This window comes from Fukomys damarensis, unplaced genomic scaffold, assembly GCF_012274545.1.
Source record: "Fukomys damarensis isolate Sample0158 unplaced genomic scaffold, DMR_v1.0_HiC HiC_scaffold_12, whole genome shotgun sequence".
NCBI classification, from domain to species: Eukaryota; Metazoa; Chordata; class Mammalia; order Rodentia; family Bathyergidae; genus Fukomys; species Fukomys damarensis.
The window spans coordinates 7,162,624-7,180,692 of NW_022900924.1; the positions used below are offsets into that span (position 1 = coordinate 7,162,624).

The window sequence follows — 18,069 nt, forward strand, 5'->3', positions numbered from 1 at the left end:
AGCGGTGGCCTAGGTGGGGGAGGTGGTTTGGGAGGGACTGGACCCGCAGGGATCCTGTCCTGAGCCGACCAAGCCCCGATCCTCGAAGGACTGATGCTGGTTATAACTCTGGCCAGCCGGTGCCACTCTGAGCCTCAATTTCCCCGCCGGGTGCTGGGCGTCCCAAAGCCGTAGACTTGGTGAGGGTCAGAGCGGAGTCGGATTTCACTCCTCCGGGGCCCTTACCCCCGCTTTTGGAGGGCTCTCACCCCTCCAGGACTCCTCTGTGGCCTGACCTCGACCTTCTGTCAGCCTGACAGGTGGTGCTAACCTTGGGCAGGCTCCCCCAGCCCTCGGAGGCAGCTGATCCATCTGTGAGTAAAGATATTTAAATGGGGAAACTGAGGCACATGGCAATGGCTGGCCAGTCCCTCACGTTGTGTTTTCTTTCTTTTTTTGTACCAAGGGTTGAACTCAGGGCCTTGCGCTCTCCAGGCAGGAGCGGTGCCACTGAACTGCATCCTCAGCCCCAGTCCCTCACTTCGGAACAGAGACAATTCATATTGGGGAAACTGAAGCTCTGAAAGGGAGGGGCCATGCTTTTCCATACCGGGCAGCAGGCAGAGGTCTAGAGATCCTCTACTGAGGGGCAGGGGAAAGGTGGCCGTAGGAAGGCCCTAGACAGGTGTGTGAGTAGGGAACTGGAGGCCCAGATTGCTGCCTAGCTAGGGCCCAACAGGCTCTTCTGGGTCTCTCTGAACCAGCCATCTGGACCTGAGCGAGAGGCGAGAATCAAATGGGGGTGGTGTCTGCACACCAGAAGGGATCCTCCTTCTCAGATTGGAGGCTGCACCCAATCCTGCTGTGCACCCCCAGTGATGAAGGACCTCTGCACTACTGGCCACACCGAGCAATCTACCCCTTCATTTCCAGAGCAGAGATCCAGGCAGTGGCTCCCTTCCATTCAGACAAGCAAGGTCCTGAGCCAGATGAGACTGTGGGCATCCAGTCTGGGCACAGGGAGGCAAGGGGGAAGTTGCACCTCACAGCTTCTTCTGGAAGACTCCACAGAGACCCCTAGTGGTCTAGGAAGAACAGAACAGCGTGAGTTTTAGGAGCAAGAGACTGCAGTTTCTTTTAAAGTCTCTCTTTGTGTGTGTGTGTGTGTGTGTGTGTGTGTGTGTGTGTGAGAGAGAGAGAGAGAGAGAGAGAGAGAGGCTGGGGATTAAACCCACAGGCTTTGCACTGTGTTATGTTCTCAGTCCCTTTTTGTTTTTACTTTGAGACAGGATCCCAATAAGTTGCTAAATTGTCCATCAAGGCTGTTCTCAAAACTTCCAATCATCCTGCTTCAACCTCCCAGAATGCTGGGATTACACTTTTAAAAGGTAAACTATGCCACACTTTTTATAAAATTGTGGTTTTTTTCTTTTTGTGTGTGCCTCACTTTTTTTTTAGACAGGGTCTTGTTCTGTAATTCAGGCTAGCCTTGAACTATGTAGCCCAGGGTGGCCTCAAACTCACATCAATCCTCCTGCTTTAGCCTCCTGAGTGCTGGGATCACAGGCATGCACTACTATGCCTGGACTCCCTGCTTCACTTTTTAAAGGTATGCATTTCAATGTCTACTTCACCCTTATTTTAGAAATACTACTCATATTTAAAAGAATTTTTTAAAAACGAATTGGATGACCTATTTATACATGTTCCAATTCACATGAAAATCACACAATTTAAATTAAACAGTCATGTGTTGAACTACTTTAAATGGCCTTGAGTGCCTCTCAGGGTACACTGTCATGTTTTGTGGAACCTGCAGGCCACCACCCACAGGAGCCAGGAGCTTAAAGAACAACCATCCCGATGTAGATCCTGAGGTGGGGATACGGTTACCACCCAACAGTGCACCTAGCCAGGTGTGCCGGTCACAGAGGGCTTCCTGCAGGAGGAGGATCCTGCTAAGCCTGGCCAATGGGAACCAGGAGGACAGGGATTACACGAGCAAAAGAGTGGGGCTAGAGCAGGCCTGGTGCATCTGTAAGGAGGATATGGCCCGCCCTTACACACACATCTCACTAGGAAGCCCATGCTGGAGGTAGATAATAACCCTCTCTTCAGAGAGAAGAAAACTGAGGACTGGGCAGGGGAGATTCCTGCTGCCCAGGCTCGTTGAAAGGAGTAAGTATAAGAATCAAGGAGTGTGTGGCTCTTGTAAACAGGGTATGTGGTTGAGAATAGCTATGCACACTTATAACGGAGTGCCACCAGCCAGGGCCAGTCCTAACTCAGTTGTCCCCCTGTCCCCGCACCTTCTCCCTCCCTCCCTAGAGGGGCTTCTGCTGCCCACTCCGTGAGCAAGCCTCTTCTCCCTGATGCTTTTGCTCTTGGAGGTTTCCTGGTGCCAGGCAGCATCCTCTAGTACACCAGACTGTACAGGGGAAGGGAAAGAAGCCAGGGTCTCTCCTTGCCCAACTGAAGGGACATAGTACGGCCATAGCAAAGTCACCCAGGGGGGAAAAAAAAAACAACATTAAAAACTTCAAGTTCCTGAAAGGCAGGCAAGCTCTGGGAAGCATTCTAAATTCATACCTTTGTTATCACCCTGGCTTGGAACCAAGATGCTAAAATCCTGAGGCCTCAGGGCCTGGCCTAATGGCCCACACTGTTAATTCCAGCACTCTGGGAGGCTGAGGCAGGAGGATCACAAGTTCAAGCAGAACCGGCCAACTTAGTGAGACCTTGTATCAAAATAATAAAATAAAATAAAATAATAAAATAAAATCCGGGGATGTGGTCAGTGTGAATGCCCTAGGTACAAAAAAAAAAAAAAAAAAAAAAAAAAAAAAAAAAAAGGTCCTAAGATTTCAGGACTCAAACCAGTGCTTAGTTTGACCTTTGCAGGCACCTAAATTGAAGACGTTTGGGATGGACACGTGTCCTGAATGTCGCATAAGCGCTGTCAGAGTCCGGCGCTACATCCGTGTGGTCAGGATCCCAGTGGGACAGGTGAGGTGGATCCTTTGGAATTAATTAGCACAGCCAAGTCTCCTCGCATCCCGCATCAGGCTGCTCCAGGCTGCCTGACTCGGGAAAAGTCAAAGAAGGGACTGGACGCCCCCTAGCGGGAATTCTGGAATGGGCAGCTAGCTGCAGGCCTTCCTCGCTCTAGTCCACGCCAAACCGAGACCACTCAAGTAGCCTGGGCAGCAAATTCTGGTGAGCAGGGAGGGGCAGGAAGCAAAGCTCAACATTGCACCTTCTTCCTCCGGCTGTCTCCAACAACCCTCAGCTTCACTCCCTGCGCTCCGCTGTGGTCCTTTTAACAAAAAGACCTGGTCCTGTCGCCCCTGTTTCAGTCCTCGGCGATTTTCGACAATGGCCTGGGTCCCCAAGATCCTCGTAGCTCGGGGCAGGTGCGGAGGGCGCAGGGGGGCGAGGGACGGGCTTGGGGGGGTTCTGCCTCCCGTGGGGCGTGTCCTTGAGGCTCCGCCCCGCCCTTGGCTGGATAGTGACGAGCGCTGCAGCGACTGTCCCTGAGAGGAGCCGCCACCTCTGTCCTCTCCACTGTACTCATTTGGACTCTACCATGCCTCGGGGGAGCCGCAGCGTGGCCGCCCGGCCAGCCAGGTGTGAGGAGGAAGGGGTCCCGTGGGGCGGCGGCTAAGGAAGGGTGGGCTCTCCTCCCAGGACGTCCGCCGGGTGACCTTGGTCGCTGGAGCGCCATCTTGGTGGGGGGAGGGGGCAGCAACCCCACTTCTAAGACGGAGGTCGCCCACATCCCCGGAGGAGAGGGGTCGTTTCCAGAAGCTGCAGGCGCCTCAAATCCCTGGAGTCCGGCCAGGATTAACCTTGCTTCTTTCTACCCCTGCAGCCGCCCGGCCGCAACTTCTGTCCACCCTCCCGCGCACCACCGGCCAGCCCGGCCTGATGGCGCAGATGGCGTCCACAGCCGCCGGGGTGGCCGTGGGCTCGGCTGTGGGACATGTCATGGGCAGCGCCCTCACCGGAGCCTTCAGTGGGGGAAGCTCGGAACCTGCCCAGCCTGCTGCCCAACAGGTGAGCAGCAGGTCCAGGAGGAATGAAGTGGGACTCCTTTAAGCCACTGAAGTTCCCTGGTGTATTCCGAGTCCCCTCAGGCCAGGGACTTTGATTAAGAAGGGTGACGTGACTCACTTTGCAGTTGAACGCAGTGTTACTCACTGGCAGGCTCTCTCTGCCTCTTCCTTGAGGTCAAGGCCCCAGGGCTTCCAGGCACTGACACCAACCAGCCCTTTAAAGATGGTGAAAACCTCGATCAAATGGCTCAGAGATTTGCCCAAGGTCATTTAACTTTAGTGGGAAGGAGGAATTTTGAATTTCCCAAGCCTTTGTTCGCACACTCAGGTCCAGTATGTAGCTGCTGGGCCCAAGGGTGAAGGGTAGTGCGTGCGTAACCATGACACCTGTTCCTTAATGACCTGTCCCTTGTTAGGTTGGTCACCAGTCCTGAGCCAAATCCAACCTCTGCTTAGCAAACTGGGTCAGAGGTCATGAGAATCAGTGTGGCTGAACCAGGAAGGTTCTAGAACTTGTGGGGTGGGACTTATACTTGACTATATGGGCAGTACAGGGCTTTTCTAGAACCGTCTCTTCCTTCCTCTGCAGCTGCCTAACATGCCCATTTTGAGTCGGTAGGGAAACCGGTCTGCTTCTGCTGAGCAGCTTTGAGCAGGCTAACTCCATTTCACAGATGGAGCAGCAGAGGCTAGATGGGGGCGGACAGGCCCTGGGTCATCAACCTACCTTAGACCCTTAGGGCATCCATGCTGGAAAAGCAAGGAGAGGCTGTCAGCCGTCATCTTTGGAACCCACCTCTGGGTACCAACCCTGAGCTGACCCTGCTGCTTCATGCAATGTCCCCCTAGGCTCCTGTGCGTGCTGCCCCCCACCCCCTACAGATGGGGCCCTGCTCCTACGAGATCAAGCAGTTCCTCGACTGCTCCACCACTCAGAGCGACCTGTCCCTGTGTGAGGGCTTCAGTGAGGCCCTGAGGCAGTGCAAGTACAACCATGGTGAGCAAACAGACCCTGTCCCAGGTGTGGCTGGGAGAGAACCCTCTTCTTGTGTCTGCAGGGTGACCACCAGCCTGTGCATCCCATTCCCACAGGTCTGAGTTCTCTGCCTTGAAGAGGCTGCTGAGGACTCACGGGTTAGCTCTGAGATGGCTCCCGACCACAGCTCTGCACCCACCCGATCCCCTCACCGACAGCCGGACCACGATGACAGATTGTACCTGGGAATGGGAGTAAGGACGGGGTTTCTTATCCTACAGATGACCCAAGACACAAGCATATAATTAAAGAGTCTATTTTAGAACACAGCCCACTGTGTGCCCTCTTGCTGGCTTGTCTGCCAGGAGCACCCTGGCTGGTGAGGAGGGGTCAGGGAAATGGATGGATGTCCTATTGCGGAGGGCTGGGAGGAGCCCTGTTGCAATGTGCACTGTGGCTAGCCAAGGACAGACCACCTCAGGCAGTCCAGTGTGAGGTGATAAGGCGTAAGCAGGTGACACCAAGGGCATCTGAATGGAGGCTGTAATCCAGGGAGGAGCCTCTATCTCCCCCGCTTAAGGGATATCTGCTCTTTTCACTCTTATTGTTTTTGCCTTTGGATCCCATTATCTGCACCCACATCTTAGGGGGTTCCCCCCACCCTACAGCCTCACATTTTGTATGTGACCTTGCCCCTCTTGCTGATGCAACTTCTCAGTAATTCCAGATTCCGCAAAAGGACTCCTGCTGGCTTGCTGTCTGTTTGCACCTGATCCCATGAGACAGGGGTCAGAGCCACCCTCCTTGAATCTGAGACCAGCTCAGCAACTTGCCTGTAGTGCGCCAAGTCACAGGGCCTGCTGGAATAGAGGAGTAGGCCATTTGAACCCAGTGCAGGCTGCTTCATCAAGCACTTTTATCCAGTGCTACAGAAGGAACCCAGGGCCTCACACATGCTAGGCAAGTGCCCTACTACTGAGCTACATCCCCAGCTGTCACACACACACACACACACACACACACACACACACACACACACACACACACACACGCGCGCACTCCACTATTGGAGATCTAATCCAGGCATTGACTTCTTACTGTGTTATATATATTCTACATCTAAGCACAGGACATTCTTGCCCTAAGGTGCTTGCATTCCAGCAGGCACAATGTCTGCCCTCTTAGGGGTACGTATGTGGGCTTTTTGAGGGTCTGCCTCTGCACATACCTGTCTGTCCCTTGGGAAGGGATTCCTACTTCAGCCTCTGGGCATCCATACCTTCTTCATACTGCACTCCTGGTCCCAGCTAGCGGGTCCTGGATGTCAGTGAGCCCATCCTTCGGGACCTGGAAGAAGTGCCTTGCTCCTTCTGGCCACGCCGATTGCCCATGCGTCTCTTCCTGCTGTTACCCGTAGCTGGGAGGCCCGACAGCCAGTGCAGCTCTTCTGGAGGGCCCAGGAAGTCCTGCTGGTGAGGACTGGAGAGCAGATGTGCCCTCCCCTGGGGCTCTGACTTGACACTCACCTGCCAGCTCAGGATACCAGTCATCCAGGTTCTCCAGTAGGGACACATAGCGGGTAGGGGCTCCGCCTTCCCCTCCTGTGGATTGTGGAGAAGACAAAAAGACCCTTGATTGGCCCAATGGTCTCCATCCTTTTACTTTAGATCTGTGCTTGCCCAGGCAAGGGTGACAGGGTACTGGGTACTATGACAAGGATAGGGTACTGGGTAGGAACAGGTTGGAACTAGGTCCTGGCCAAGGCAGGGGACTAGGTAGGGCCTTGTGTTGTCTGTAGCCTTCCCTTACATTTTGATACAGCTGCAGGGGAGTCTTGGGCTCCACTTACTGATAATTTGCACGAGAACATAGGTCCCTCGCTCCTGCAGCAGGGGGCTACCCATGGAAGGGGCTGAGGAAGTCCCCTTCTCCAGGTCCTCGCCCAGGCGCACCAGGTGCCCATCCTCAGCCAAGAGGGCGATGGTTGCTGGAGGGCATGGAGAGAAGTTGGGCAGAGCTGGCCGCCCTGCCTGGGGGCTCTCAGCCCCTTCTCCCCTGACCTCTATCCATCTCCTTACCGTCTGGGGGCACCTGCCCCTTATGCTTCAGGTGGGCAGTGAGGGTCACCAGGCTGCACCAGGGGTTGACCAGCTCCCCGTGGCCAGCTAAGGGACAGAGGCAGAGGTGAGCAGTTGGCACCCCCACTTTCCCCTCAATCAAAGCCTCTGTTTCTCCAATTCCTCTCTTCCCTTGGGCTGCGGTTAGGGCACAATTGTCCAGGTAACTGTTTGTACTGTTTTTGGAGAGCCCTCCATCCAGCTCTTTTGAGTTGTGAATGATTAAGACTCGAAATTAAGGTTCACCACTTGAATCGCAAGCACCGGCCAGGGTCCGGCCGCGCCCCAGCCATACTGGGCCTTGGGCACCTGCCCTGCAGCCCGCCCCAACCCGACGGCCCCTCCCCCACCCCTAATCCGACCCGTCTCTGCAGAGCGGCGGGGAACATGCAGCTGCAGCTTTACGTATCTGATGCCAACTGAGGCTTGAGGGCCTCTGACTGGATGGTAAAGAGACGGTGCAGTTATTTATTTATTTAGAGAGGATGCAGTTTTTAAAGGGCTGGACAGTAGCGCGGCGGGGGCATACCCGGTAGGAACCTGCCCAGGACTCAGTCCAGGTTTTCCCTCAAGGGATTCATTTCAGGCTCTCGCTCTATTTTCTTATAGGTCGCTTCCCCACATCCCCATTCCTCCCTCTCACCCCTTCCTCCCGTCGCTACCTCCCCACCAGACCAGCGACCCCACTTACCTCCAAACCTCACTGTGATAAACATGGCTGCGGAGGCGGGGAGGAGACAGATGGACGGGTGTATGTGGGGGGGGGCGCTTTGATCCTCCACCTCCGGATTCCCCAACCTGAAAGGGCCTGGGCCTGAGATCTACTTCAGGGCCGGGTCCTGCTGAGGAGATGTGGACACGTGAAGGTCTCACGACCGGGTCCCAGCTCAGCCACCTGCTCTGCTAGTCCTAGACCCCTGGCCTCTTCCTGCAGTGCTTGCTGGGCCAGAGTAGCTCCCCTTAGCTCCTAAGCTGGTCTCCATGGCAGTGGGAGCCGCTAAGACATCTAGGCAGGAAATGCCTTACCCCCAGTATCCGGGTAACAAGCTGGCAGGGCGGGCATTCCCTGAGGCGGTGCTCTGATCAGGCTCAGAGTGGGGGCTCCAAAGTGGGGGTCCAGGGATGCTCACATGCTGACGTCAGAGCCCACATTCCTCACCAGGAAAGGGCAAAGCCCCCAGCCTGGAAGAGGTGGCTGTTTGTGTCCCTACCAACCTCTGCAGGCTCTCTACCACCTAGGGACCTCCCAGGGCTGGCTTTCTTTTCCTCTCTGCCTTTCTCCTAGCCTTCCAGTCTTCCACCCTTGTTTCTTTTTCTTTTCTTATCGAGTTTATTGAGGTATAACTTACACACTTTAAAACTTACTCTTTTCAGTGTTCTGAGGTTTGTTGTTGTTGTTTTTTAATATATTAGGGATTGAACCTACCTTTTGCTGAGCTACGCCTCCAGCCCTTTTTAAAATTTATTTGAGATGGGGGCTTGATAAAGTACCTAGGTAAGACTCAAATTTGTGATCTTTCTGCCTCCGATTCCCAGAGCGCTGGAATTACAGGCATGTGTCACTACACCCAGCTTGCTTCTGAGGTTTTTTTTTTTCTTCTTTTATTGAGTTTATTGTTGATTTTGAGTTTTGATGGATCACCAACCACCACAGTTAGGATACAAAACATTTACATCACCCCCAAAATTCCTTGGGCCTCTGTAGCTGAATCAAAATGGAGACACTTTTTCAAGTCCTACTCAACTCTCTCCAAAATAAATAAAGCTGGGAGGTCACAAAAGAAGGAAAATCTCTTGCATGTATGTCTGATAATAAGAGCTATCCACAACAACTCTACCAGAACCACAATCCTGCACAAAGGCCACCGCAACCTCACACAGAAATGCTTCTGCAAGGACATCTGTCCAGCGACTGTGTGTTTAGTCTTGGACTGACGCCACTCTTGTTATTGACACTTGTCGCCAGGGATTATTGCTGCATATATTTTATGCTATTCATTTCACCTTTAGAAACTTCCCTTTGCCTCAGGCTCCTTGAATTCGCTCATAGGTCACTATGTGTAAGTGTATTCCCATTGCTATGTTACTCTATCCCCAAATAAATTGAATCGATCTTTAGAAATCTGTCTTGAATTGTTATTTAGAGTTGACTCTAGCCACTGGTGTCCACTGCTCTGTTTTCCATACCTGCCTTTTCCAGAATGTCATATAAATGGAACCACACAGTATGGGGCCTGTTGTGTCTGGCTTCTTTCATTTGGCAGGATGCATTTCACATTATGTGTGCTAATATTTCCCTCCCAATTGCCGAAGAGTGTCCCATTGTCTGGAGGTACTGCAGTTTGTTGTTGCTTTTGTCTTGTGTTTTGGTACTAGGGATCGAACTCATAACCTTGCACTTGAGAGCCACTGAGCTAAATCCCTGGCCCTGCATTTTGTTGATCTATGCACCTGCTATTTTGCTGGGTTGTTTCTAGCTTCTGGAGATTATGGATGAAGCCTGTATAGGAATTTGCTACAGGAAGCAGAGATTTTAATTTCTCTAGGGATTGCCAGGTCACCTAGTGAGTACATGTTTAGTTCTGTAAGAAGCTGCCAATGCGTTTTCTAGTGTGTCATCATTTTGCATTGTCTTGCTGTCTCCTGGATCCACAGTGTGCCATAAGCACTTTTTTGTTAGTCTTCACTACTATCAACTCTTTTTCCAGTGCTGGGGCTGGAACCCAGAGCCACAAGCATGCTAAGCAAGTGCTTCACCATTTAGCTACACTCCCAGCCCTCTCATTGGCTCTTGCCATCATTTCTTCTCTCATGTTTGACTGTCTCTCCTCTCTGTTCTCACACTTGACTTCTTTCTCCACTTTTTTTTTTCTTCCCGTACTGCGGATCGAACTCAAGACCTTGTGTTTGTGAGGCAGGCATGGCACCACTGAGCTAAATTCCTGGCCCATTTCTCTGCTTCTTTATGTGTTCATCCTTTGACTTTTCTCTCTTTTTCATCATTCTCTTTCCTCCTTGCCTACCGCCTCTGTCTCCTTGTTCTATCTCCTGCCCTGCCTTCTCGTGACCCTCTACGAGACTCCTCCAGACAGAGTGCCAGGTGGAAACCCTCATGTCCAGATATATATCCTATATATCTTGCCACTCACAGGCAGAGTTCTGGACAGCAAGGTAGGAGGAAGTCTGGGTCTTCCCTGCAGCGTACCAGTAACCTATCCTAGTCCTGGGTGAGCGCTTTTCTTTAGATGACTTCATTGTTTCCATCGGCAGAAGGGGTACACACCATGTGAAAACAGCATTCCTCAAACTTACTTAGACATGGGGCACTTTTGTGGGGACCCAGACCTACACAACACAGCTCAGAAGTTCTAAGTGTGAGGACTCAGGAAGAAAAGGCCAGCTCCAGGGCTGGGGCCTCAGATCTGGTAGTCACCACTCTCCTGTCCAAGGATATCATCTTTAGTGCAATGGAGCTCCTTAAGGAGGTCTCAGGGATGGAGAGGGACCCGTGGAGGGGGCTTAACCTCCCCGAGGCAGGGCTAGAGGCTTTGAGTTAATGAGAGTATACTGGTTGGTTGGTGTTTTAGTTTAGAAATCATTTATCATTAGGGCACTGCACCTTTACCAGAACAAATATAATTTATAGAAATGATACAAGGCACTTTTTAAAAAATCTGGTATCGGGGATTAAACTTAGGACCTTGTGCTTCTGAGCAGGGGCAGTACCACTGAGCTAAATCCCCAGCCCTTCTCAAGCTTTAATGTTTAGCAATGTTTTGCTTAGTGGAAATATTCATTGTAAAAACCACCTTTAGTTACAAAAGAAAAAAAAAATTAGAAACCTTATCAGAATTAACCTTTTACAAATGTTCTAAGAATTCTTAAGCTTCACTAAAATTAGAAAAACACTAGTTTTAAAATAGTTTGGTTCTGTTCCTGTGGCTTTTGTACACATATTAAGTGGTCTCATTATAGGAAACCAAACTAAAATTTGATCACATGAAGCACTATAAAGGCAAAAGAGAATCACCTTTAAACAAAATCAGTTTATATGCAATAATTCCGAGTATCAAATATATCGTTTTGTGGTTGATAACTGTCTACTACAACATATGACAGAAAATACATTTATACACTTACTGGACTGTTTTTTACTTTTAACAGCTCTGTTGTCTAAAATAAGGATTGCTGATAAAATCAGCAGTACAGGGCCAGGGATTTGGCTCAGTGGTTCCACCTGCCTGCCTTGCAAGTATAGGGGCCCTACTTCTATCCCCAGCACCAAAAAGAAAAAGAAAAAGAAAAAAAAACCCTGCAGGGCAATTCAGTTAGTTTAACTATTTAATTACCTCCTCTATTCTTTTTTTTTTTTGGTCATCCCGCAATGAAGCTGCTCCCCGAAAGTGATATTATATAATGAAAAGCATTAAACAAGCACAAGGTCCTGAGTTTGGTCCCTGGTACCAGTGGGGGTGTGGGGGGGGAGACATTAAGTACCTGGAGTTTATGTTTTAGATCAGGACATCATTTGGGGCCTGGGATTTAGCTCAGTGGCACTGCGCCTACCTGGCAAACACAAGGTCCTGAGTTCAATCCCTGGTACCAAAAAAAAAAAAAAAAAAAAAAAAACCCTGCAGGGCAATTCAGTTAGTTTAACTATTTAATTACCTCCTCTATTCTTTTTTTTTTTTGGTCATCCCGCAATGAAGCTGCTCCCCGAAAGTGATATTATATAATGAAAAGCATTAAACAAGCACAAGGTCCTGAGTTTGGTCCCTGGTACCAGTGGGGGTGTGGGGGGGGAGACATTAAGTACCTGGAGTTTATGTTTTAGATCAGGACATCATTTGGGGCCTGGGATTTAGCTCAGTGGCACTGCGCCTACCTGGCAAACACAAGGTCCTGAGTTCAATCCCTGGTACAAAAAAAAAAAAAAAAAAAAGACATCATTTGAGTAATTTCAAATGACGTATAGCTATTCTTATAAAAAAAGGTGTTTTGTGATCACAATTATCTCAAAAAGTAATTATATTCAAATAACCTGACATATCATGCCTTAGCAATTACAAAATCATGATTTTGACATGACAATTTATAAGTTAATCAATTGTAAAATGCTTAAAGATTCAAACAACTATTCTTCTGTTTGTTAGGTGTTGTTTAAGAGTATCCGCTTGGGTACTCATTTTTTTCAGATAACAGAATCAGCCCACCATATAGCATGCTAAATTTGTAAAGTCCAAATCCAAAGAAGGTAATACCTTTACTAAGTTACAAAACTTCTGTCAAACCAATATAGTACTCTCTAAACAGAATAATGAGCTGGGCATAGTGGTGCACACTTGTAACCCTAGCACTTAAGAAACTGAGGCAGGAGGATTTCCATGAGTTTGAGGCCTACATAGTGAGTTCAAGGTTAGCCTGAACTACACAGTAAGACTGTTTCTCAAAAAAAAGACATATGCTCTCAACCCTACATCTTCATGGTGCCAGCAGCCTATTAGATGTCCAGACTGCACAGGGGAAAAATGAGAGCATATTGTTTTGATTGGTTTTATTGTTTTTTCAGGGATGGTGAGGTCAACAGATCAGGAGACCAGTGCTCTTGACAAGGTTATATGTTACTCTGGTCCTGCAAGGACCAGATCCTTAGGCCATAGGGGTTTACAGCAGGGAGCACTACCATTGGTCAGGAGGCATTGGTCAGTGTGAGCAGGGACCTTCATTGGGGCTTCTTCAGAAAGGAATGAGCAAGGCAGGATAGGAGGTTTAGAAGTGGCCAGTTGGGATAACTTCAGTGGACTCTGGGGCATAGGAGTTGTTTCTACTAGTATGGCGACTGGCCTTGGGTAATTAACAGGTGGAGTTTCAGAGCCCAATAATGGAGGGGCCGGGGCTGTGGGCTTAGGATTGGTAGATTTGCATTTGAAAAATACATAGTAGTTTTGTATCTCTAGAGATAAGATAACCTTGGGGGCCATGCCAGTTCCTCCAAGGTTAGTAAGGCCCCAGCATTGGAATATAGAAAATAAAAGACACTCGTGTGTTAGTTAACTTTCCATTACAGTGAAAAATACCTGAGATAAGCAACTGAAAAAAGAGGAAAGGTTTATTCAGCTCAGAGTTTTGGAGGCTTCAGTCCATGGTCAGTTGGCCCCACTGCTGTTGATCCCGTCGTGAGACCACACATCATGGCAGCAACATGTGGCAGAGGAAGTGGTCACCTCATGGCAACTGGGAAGCAGAGAGACAGGAAGTAGACAAACTCCCATTAAGTCATTTGAGAATATGTTCCCCATGCCCTGAGGCCTCTTACTCTTCATCTCTTAAAGGTTCCAGAATATTCCAATGATGCCAAGTAGAGGACCAAATCTTTAACACATGGGCTTTTGGGAGACATTTCACATCCAAACTACAGCACTTAATAAGAGCAGTGTGCTCAGCACTGAGCCAATATGTCTGTTATGGTTTAAAATGCCCCCTCACAGGGCCAAGGACATGGCTCAGGGGCACCGCGTCTGCCTGCCAAGCTCCAGGTCTTGAGTTTGATCCCCAGTACCAGGCGAAAAAAAAAAAAAGAATGACCCACCGCAAGCCTCATGTGTTCAGAGGTGGTGCTTTTGGAATGTGATCACATCATAGAGAACTGTGCTCATCACCGGATTAATCTACTGAAGAATCAGTCCACGGTTAAATGTGTCATTAGGATGTGGGGCCTGGTTGAAAGAGGTTGGTCACTGGGGAAATGACCCAGAAGGCATTCCTGGTTGCCACAGCATGAGAAGCTGTCCTCCACCCAGACCCTTCCTCCAACGTTTTTGCCTTGGAGTCAGTTGACCATGGGCTGAAAATGTGAGCCAAAATAAATCTCTCCTTAAAATCATGGGTTTCAGGTATTGTGTCTTAGTAACCAATGGACTTAAACCTCACTGGTGAGGATTTAACATCACTACAACTGGAACCTTGGCAGTGTCTACTAAATCTGAATGTACACAGTTCCACTCCTGGGTGTCCTTCCAGAAAAAAATGAGAACACAAGTACACCAAAAGACACTGACAGAAATGTTCACAGCAGTTTCGTTGGTCTTGGCCAGAGGGATGTCTAATAACAGGAAAGTGGATAAACTATTTGTGGTATAGTCACAACAATGGATTACACACAGCTATTAGAATTACGTATTGTTGCCTGCACATGGATGACTCATAAATATTTGCTGGACAAAAGAAGCAGACATAGAGCCTCACAAACATTAACACCCACTATCATTCTATTTATAATAGAAACTCTAGAGCAGGCAAAATCAATCTAAGGTGATAGAAGTCAGAATAATGGTTTCCTTGGATGTTATGCTCATCAGTTTTCCATCACTGTAACAAATACCTGAGAAAATCAAGGTGTGCTTTAGCTCACAGTTTGGAGGTTTCAGTCCCTGGTCAATTGGCCCTTTTGTTTCTGGACTAGGACCAAGGCTTTATCACACAGACCTCTGAGGGACACTCTTAGATTCAAACTACAGCAGGGGCAGAGAGTATTACTCTAGAACAGTGAGCTGGGGGTTCTCTGGAGACCTGGAAATCTTCATCTTCTTCTATTTTTTGTTTTGTTTTTGCAGTACTGTGAATGAACTGGGCTACATCCCCAGCCCCATTTTGATTTTTTATTTTGAGACAGGGTCTCACTAAGTCATCAAGTTGCCCACGTTGGGCCCGAACTTGTGATCCTCCTGCCTCAGCCTCCCAGAGTATTTCCACCATGCCTGGCTGGAAATGTTCTAAATCTGGATCCAGATGGAGATTATAGTGTTCTATGTATGGGTGCACATGTGTATCATATTTAAAATCACTGACCTATTTGCTTAAGTTTTGTTCACTTTCCCACATTCCCCCTCTACCTCAATTAAAAAAAGCAGATCCTGGGGCTGGGGATGTAGCTCAGCAGCACAGCATTTGCCTGGCATGATGGAGGCATGATCCCCAGTGCTACAAAAAAATAAAACAGATTTCAACCTCCTGGTATAATTGCACTTGAGGACTTCCAGGTTTCTGGTCTCCCACAGTCCTGTGTACCATGACCTTGACATTTGGGAAGAGAGGGGCAGGCTGTTGGCCCTAGCCACACCTCTCCTTCCTCAGTCAATGGGTTAATTTGCATGCCTTTTTGTGGTCCAGCAGCCTCCCTAGTCCTGTGCCCCTAAGCACCTGGAGAACAGCCTAGCTGAACATCTGAACATCTCCCTGCCTGCCTCTCTGCCTCTGGTCATGGCCTGCCCCCAGTACCTGGTCCTTCTGCTAATGGAAGCTTTCCTGGCAGGTGAGCTCTCCCATGGCCTGCCTCACCTAGGGGTGTAGTGGGGGATGGCACTGACCTGAGAAGGTCCTGCAAAGGAGCAAATCAATGGAGGCCAACAAGACAGTCCTGGGAGAGGCACTTAGTTAGAGGGAGACCTGGCTCCAGGAAGTTCTGCCTTGACCTAGGGCAGGTCCCTTCCCTGTGCAGGCTTTGGTTTCCTAATTTGTTAATGAGATCAGTAAGGGCCCTTCAGACTCTAACCCTTTGGGGTATCTAAGTAGAAGAGAGCTTAACACCTTAATTTTTCACAGGGAAAACTGGCTTGTCCCTACCCCACAGGGCCTTAAGGGCAACCTAACCCCTGAGGAAGGCCCCAGCGGCCAGTGGCCTTAGGCTGAGGCCTGGGTAGTACAGTCCAAGAGTCTTCTGGGGGTGGTTAGCCTGTGGGATTTGTGAGAGCTGTAAAACTGAGGGGAAAAGTGTCTGCAGAGAAAGGGAGGTAGGCGGCAGGATAATCCTGAACGTGAGTCTTATGTTCTGAGGGCCAGGCTTCCGAGTGAACACGGATTCTTAGGGACCTGGCATCAAGAGTGACTTAGGGGTCACTGACTCCAAAGCCCTCACTCACAGAGGGAAACAGAGGCCTAGAGAGGGTAACCTAAGTCACATGGAACCAGGCTTCCTGTGCCCCTTCTCATGCCAATCCCATGGCCCGGGGCCGTGGAAGTAGGCATCTCCTTGTGGTTTGACCAAGCCTTCATAGGCAGGGGCAAGAGGGAAGGGACCCAGGTCTGGCCTCAGTGGGTCTGTATCTCTCAGTCTCCCAGCTAGCCCTGGCCCAGCCGGACGCACTGCTGGTCTTCCCAGGCCAAGTGGCTCAACTCTCCTGCACGCTCGTCCCCCAGCATGCCAACATTGCAGACTATGGTGTGTCCTGGTACCAGCAGCGGGCAGGTAGTGCCCCCCGCTACCTCCTCTACTACCATTCTGAGGAGGACTTCCACCGGCCTGATGACATCCCTGACCGATTCTCAGCTGCCAAGGATGTGGCCCATAATGCGTGTATCCTGACCATCAGCCCAGTGCAGCCTGAGGATGATGCGGATTACTACTGCTCTGTTGGTTACAGCTCTGATCCCTAGGGGTGGGGTATGGGATGAATGTCTCCTGTCTGCCTCTCATTTCTGCCCCTGAACTTGGATACCTCTCCCTCTCTGTCTCTCTCTATGATCCTTGCTTTCCTTCCTCTGTACAACGGATTAATAAAATTAAATATTATGAAGGCCATGAGTTACTGATTGAAAAAGTGACGGTAGTTGGTCTGGGAGTGTATGTGGGATCGTTGTTGTTGAAGAGGAAGCACCTGAGACCTTTGGGGAGTGGCTCAGCCTTGCCTTTGGCCTCCAGGGGCTCAGCCTGGTGGCCTGGCCTTCCGGTAACCTGAGGCACTAGAGGGAGAGAAAAAGGAACCAGCCCTTACTGTCCTCAGTTCTGCGTGACTGATTGTGGTCCAACACTTACACAATCTGGGGAGGCTGGTCCCCACAAAGCCAAGGCTGCTGGCTTGTGGAGGGGCAGCCCCTGCCTCCCACCTGGAGTCTCTGCAAAAGGTCCTGTGGGTCAGTGATGGAGCAGGGAGCAGGTGTATGTAGGTGACATAGGGCATGGAGGAAACTGAATGACACCTGAGGGCCAGGGCTGAAGGTGAAGGCAGGTGGGTGGATGCCTGGGTAGCATCCCTCCTCACCAGGAATAGTGTGTTCTGTCGGTCTCTTGTGATTAGATTGCTATCTCTTGGGGGAAGCTTTTCCCACAGGCTGGGCAGCCACAATTGAGCTGTCATGGGCTGAGGGGCAGAGAAATGGATGAAAGGACAAGTCTTCCAATCAGAAGCAGAGCTGAATGCATGGAACCGGGCCACGTGTGCGTTCAAAAGCATCTCCCTGCTGGGCTGGGGATGTCGCTTAGTTGTTGAGAAAGAACTTGCCTAGTGGGCAGGAGGTCCTGGAATAGACCCCCAGCATCACAAAAACAAAACAAGCACACCCCTTTTCCTTTCTGGTGTCCCTAAGGGGCGCCTCATGTGTGCAGGTTAGTATTCAGACGCGTAGAAATCAGAGCTCCAGGGTCCTGAGAGGATCCTGCCTACACTGCCAGCCACACCTCCCAATCTGTCTTTGGCGGGGAGGGGAAGGACCAGGCTTACCCTTGAAAAAGGGAGAATTTCAAACAGGACCCCTGGTTAGAGAATTTTGGGAATTCTTTCCTCTTCTTCTGAAAACCCCAGATTCCCAGGGGTCCCCGGGAAGGGGCAGCAGGTGCCTGGAGTCTACACAGGCCCGTCTTACCTGACCTCTGTTTTTCTTTTGCACGCCAGTCAGAAGCAGCCCAACTCTGTTTTCCCTATGGTCACTTGCACTCCTCTCACCACAGAGACTTTTCTGATACGCGTCCCTTTGCCCCAGCATCTGGGCAGACAGATTAGGAGCCCTCCGACCTGATGCGGTAGCACCACCGAGATGCCGGGACCTCCGCTCGGCCTAGAGCGGTCCCGGAAGTACCCGTAGGCCGGGGGCGGGACTCCGGCCCTCTGGAGGCCGCGGGCTCCGCGTCAGCTGCAGTGGAAGAGCGAGGCCGCGACGGCCGCGGGTT

The 18,069-nt window shown here is 50.3% G+C and overlaps 3 protein-coding genes and 1 long non-coding RNA gene across 6 annotated transcripts in view; 3 read left to right on the forward strand and 1 right to left on the reverse strand.

Annotated features, from left to right (window-relative positions):
* LOC104848136 overlaps positions 1-1,371 on the forward strand; it is a 3,344-nt gene extending 1,973 nt beyond the window's left edge. Inside the window, exons 2-3 of the long non-coding RNA XR_776321.2 lie at positions 913-1,083; positions 1,269-1,371. This is a non-coding gene — a long non-coding RNA (uncharacterized LOC104848136). The remainder of the gene's footprint in view (positions 1-912; positions 1,084-1,268) is intronic.
* CUNH22orf15 (chromosome unknown C22orf15 homolog) overlaps positions 1-8,668 on the reverse strand; it is a 14,237-nt gene extending 5,569 nt beyond the window's left edge. Inside the window, exons 1-6 of one of the 3 annotated variants that reach the window (XR_776319.3) lie at positions 7,819-7,892; positions 7,089-7,175; positions 6,860-6,997; positions 6,537-6,611; positions 6,239-6,457; positions 5,134-5,870 (exon numbers count right to left, since the gene is read on the reverse strand). Coding sequence is in view for 1 of the 3 variants with exons in the window: in XM_010603936.3 (XP_010602238.1) it covers positions 6,318-6,457; positions 6,537-6,611; positions 6,860-6,997; positions 7,089-7,175; positions 7,819-7,843 (465 nt within the window). In the remaining 2 variants the exon portion in view is untranslated. Of the gene's footprint in view, positions 1-5,133; positions 5,871-6,238; positions 6,458-6,536; positions 6,612-6,859; positions 6,998-7,088; positions 7,176-7,818 lie in introns of those variants that run through there. The other 2 variants (XM_010603936.3, XR_776320.3) reach the window with 2 other exon arrangements.
* Chchd10 (coiled-coil-helix-coiled-coil-helix domain containing 10) lies at positions 3,447-8,892 on the forward strand. Its single transcript, XM_033762365.1, is given in 5 exon segments — positions 3,447-3,606; positions 3,851-3,886; positions 3,888-4,035; positions 4,884-5,031; positions 5,127-8,892. Coding segments are annotated over 5 exon segments (393 nt in total). The 5' UTR covers positions 3,447-3,565; the 3' UTR covers positions 5,147-8,892.
* Positions 8,893-15,126: 6,234 nt separating this feature from the next.
* Vpreb3 (V-set pre-B cell surrogate light chain 3) lies at positions 15,127-16,697 on the forward strand. The gene is made up of 2 exons (XM_010603935.2): positions 15,127-15,438; positions 16,237-16,697. Exons 1-2 carry the CDS (start codon positions 15,387-15,389, stop codon positions 16,557-16,559), a joined length of 375 nt encoding a protein of 124 aa, XP_010602237.1. The 5' UTR covers positions 15,127-15,386; the 3' UTR covers positions 16,560-16,697.
* Positions 16,698-18,069: the final 1,372 nt, after the last annotated feature.

What these genes read in the sequence shown, in the direction of transcription:
- Vpreb3 (XM_010603935.2), top strand. Translation starts at nt 15,387, where the DNA reads ATGGCCTGCCCCCAGTACCTGGTCCTTCTGCTAATGGAAGCTTTCCTG. An exon ending in AATGGAAGCTTTCCTGGCAG is followed by an intron (nt 15,439 to 16,236) that starts GTGAGCTCTCCC and finishes TGTATCTCTCAG; the next exon opens with TCTCCCAGCTAGCCCTGGCC.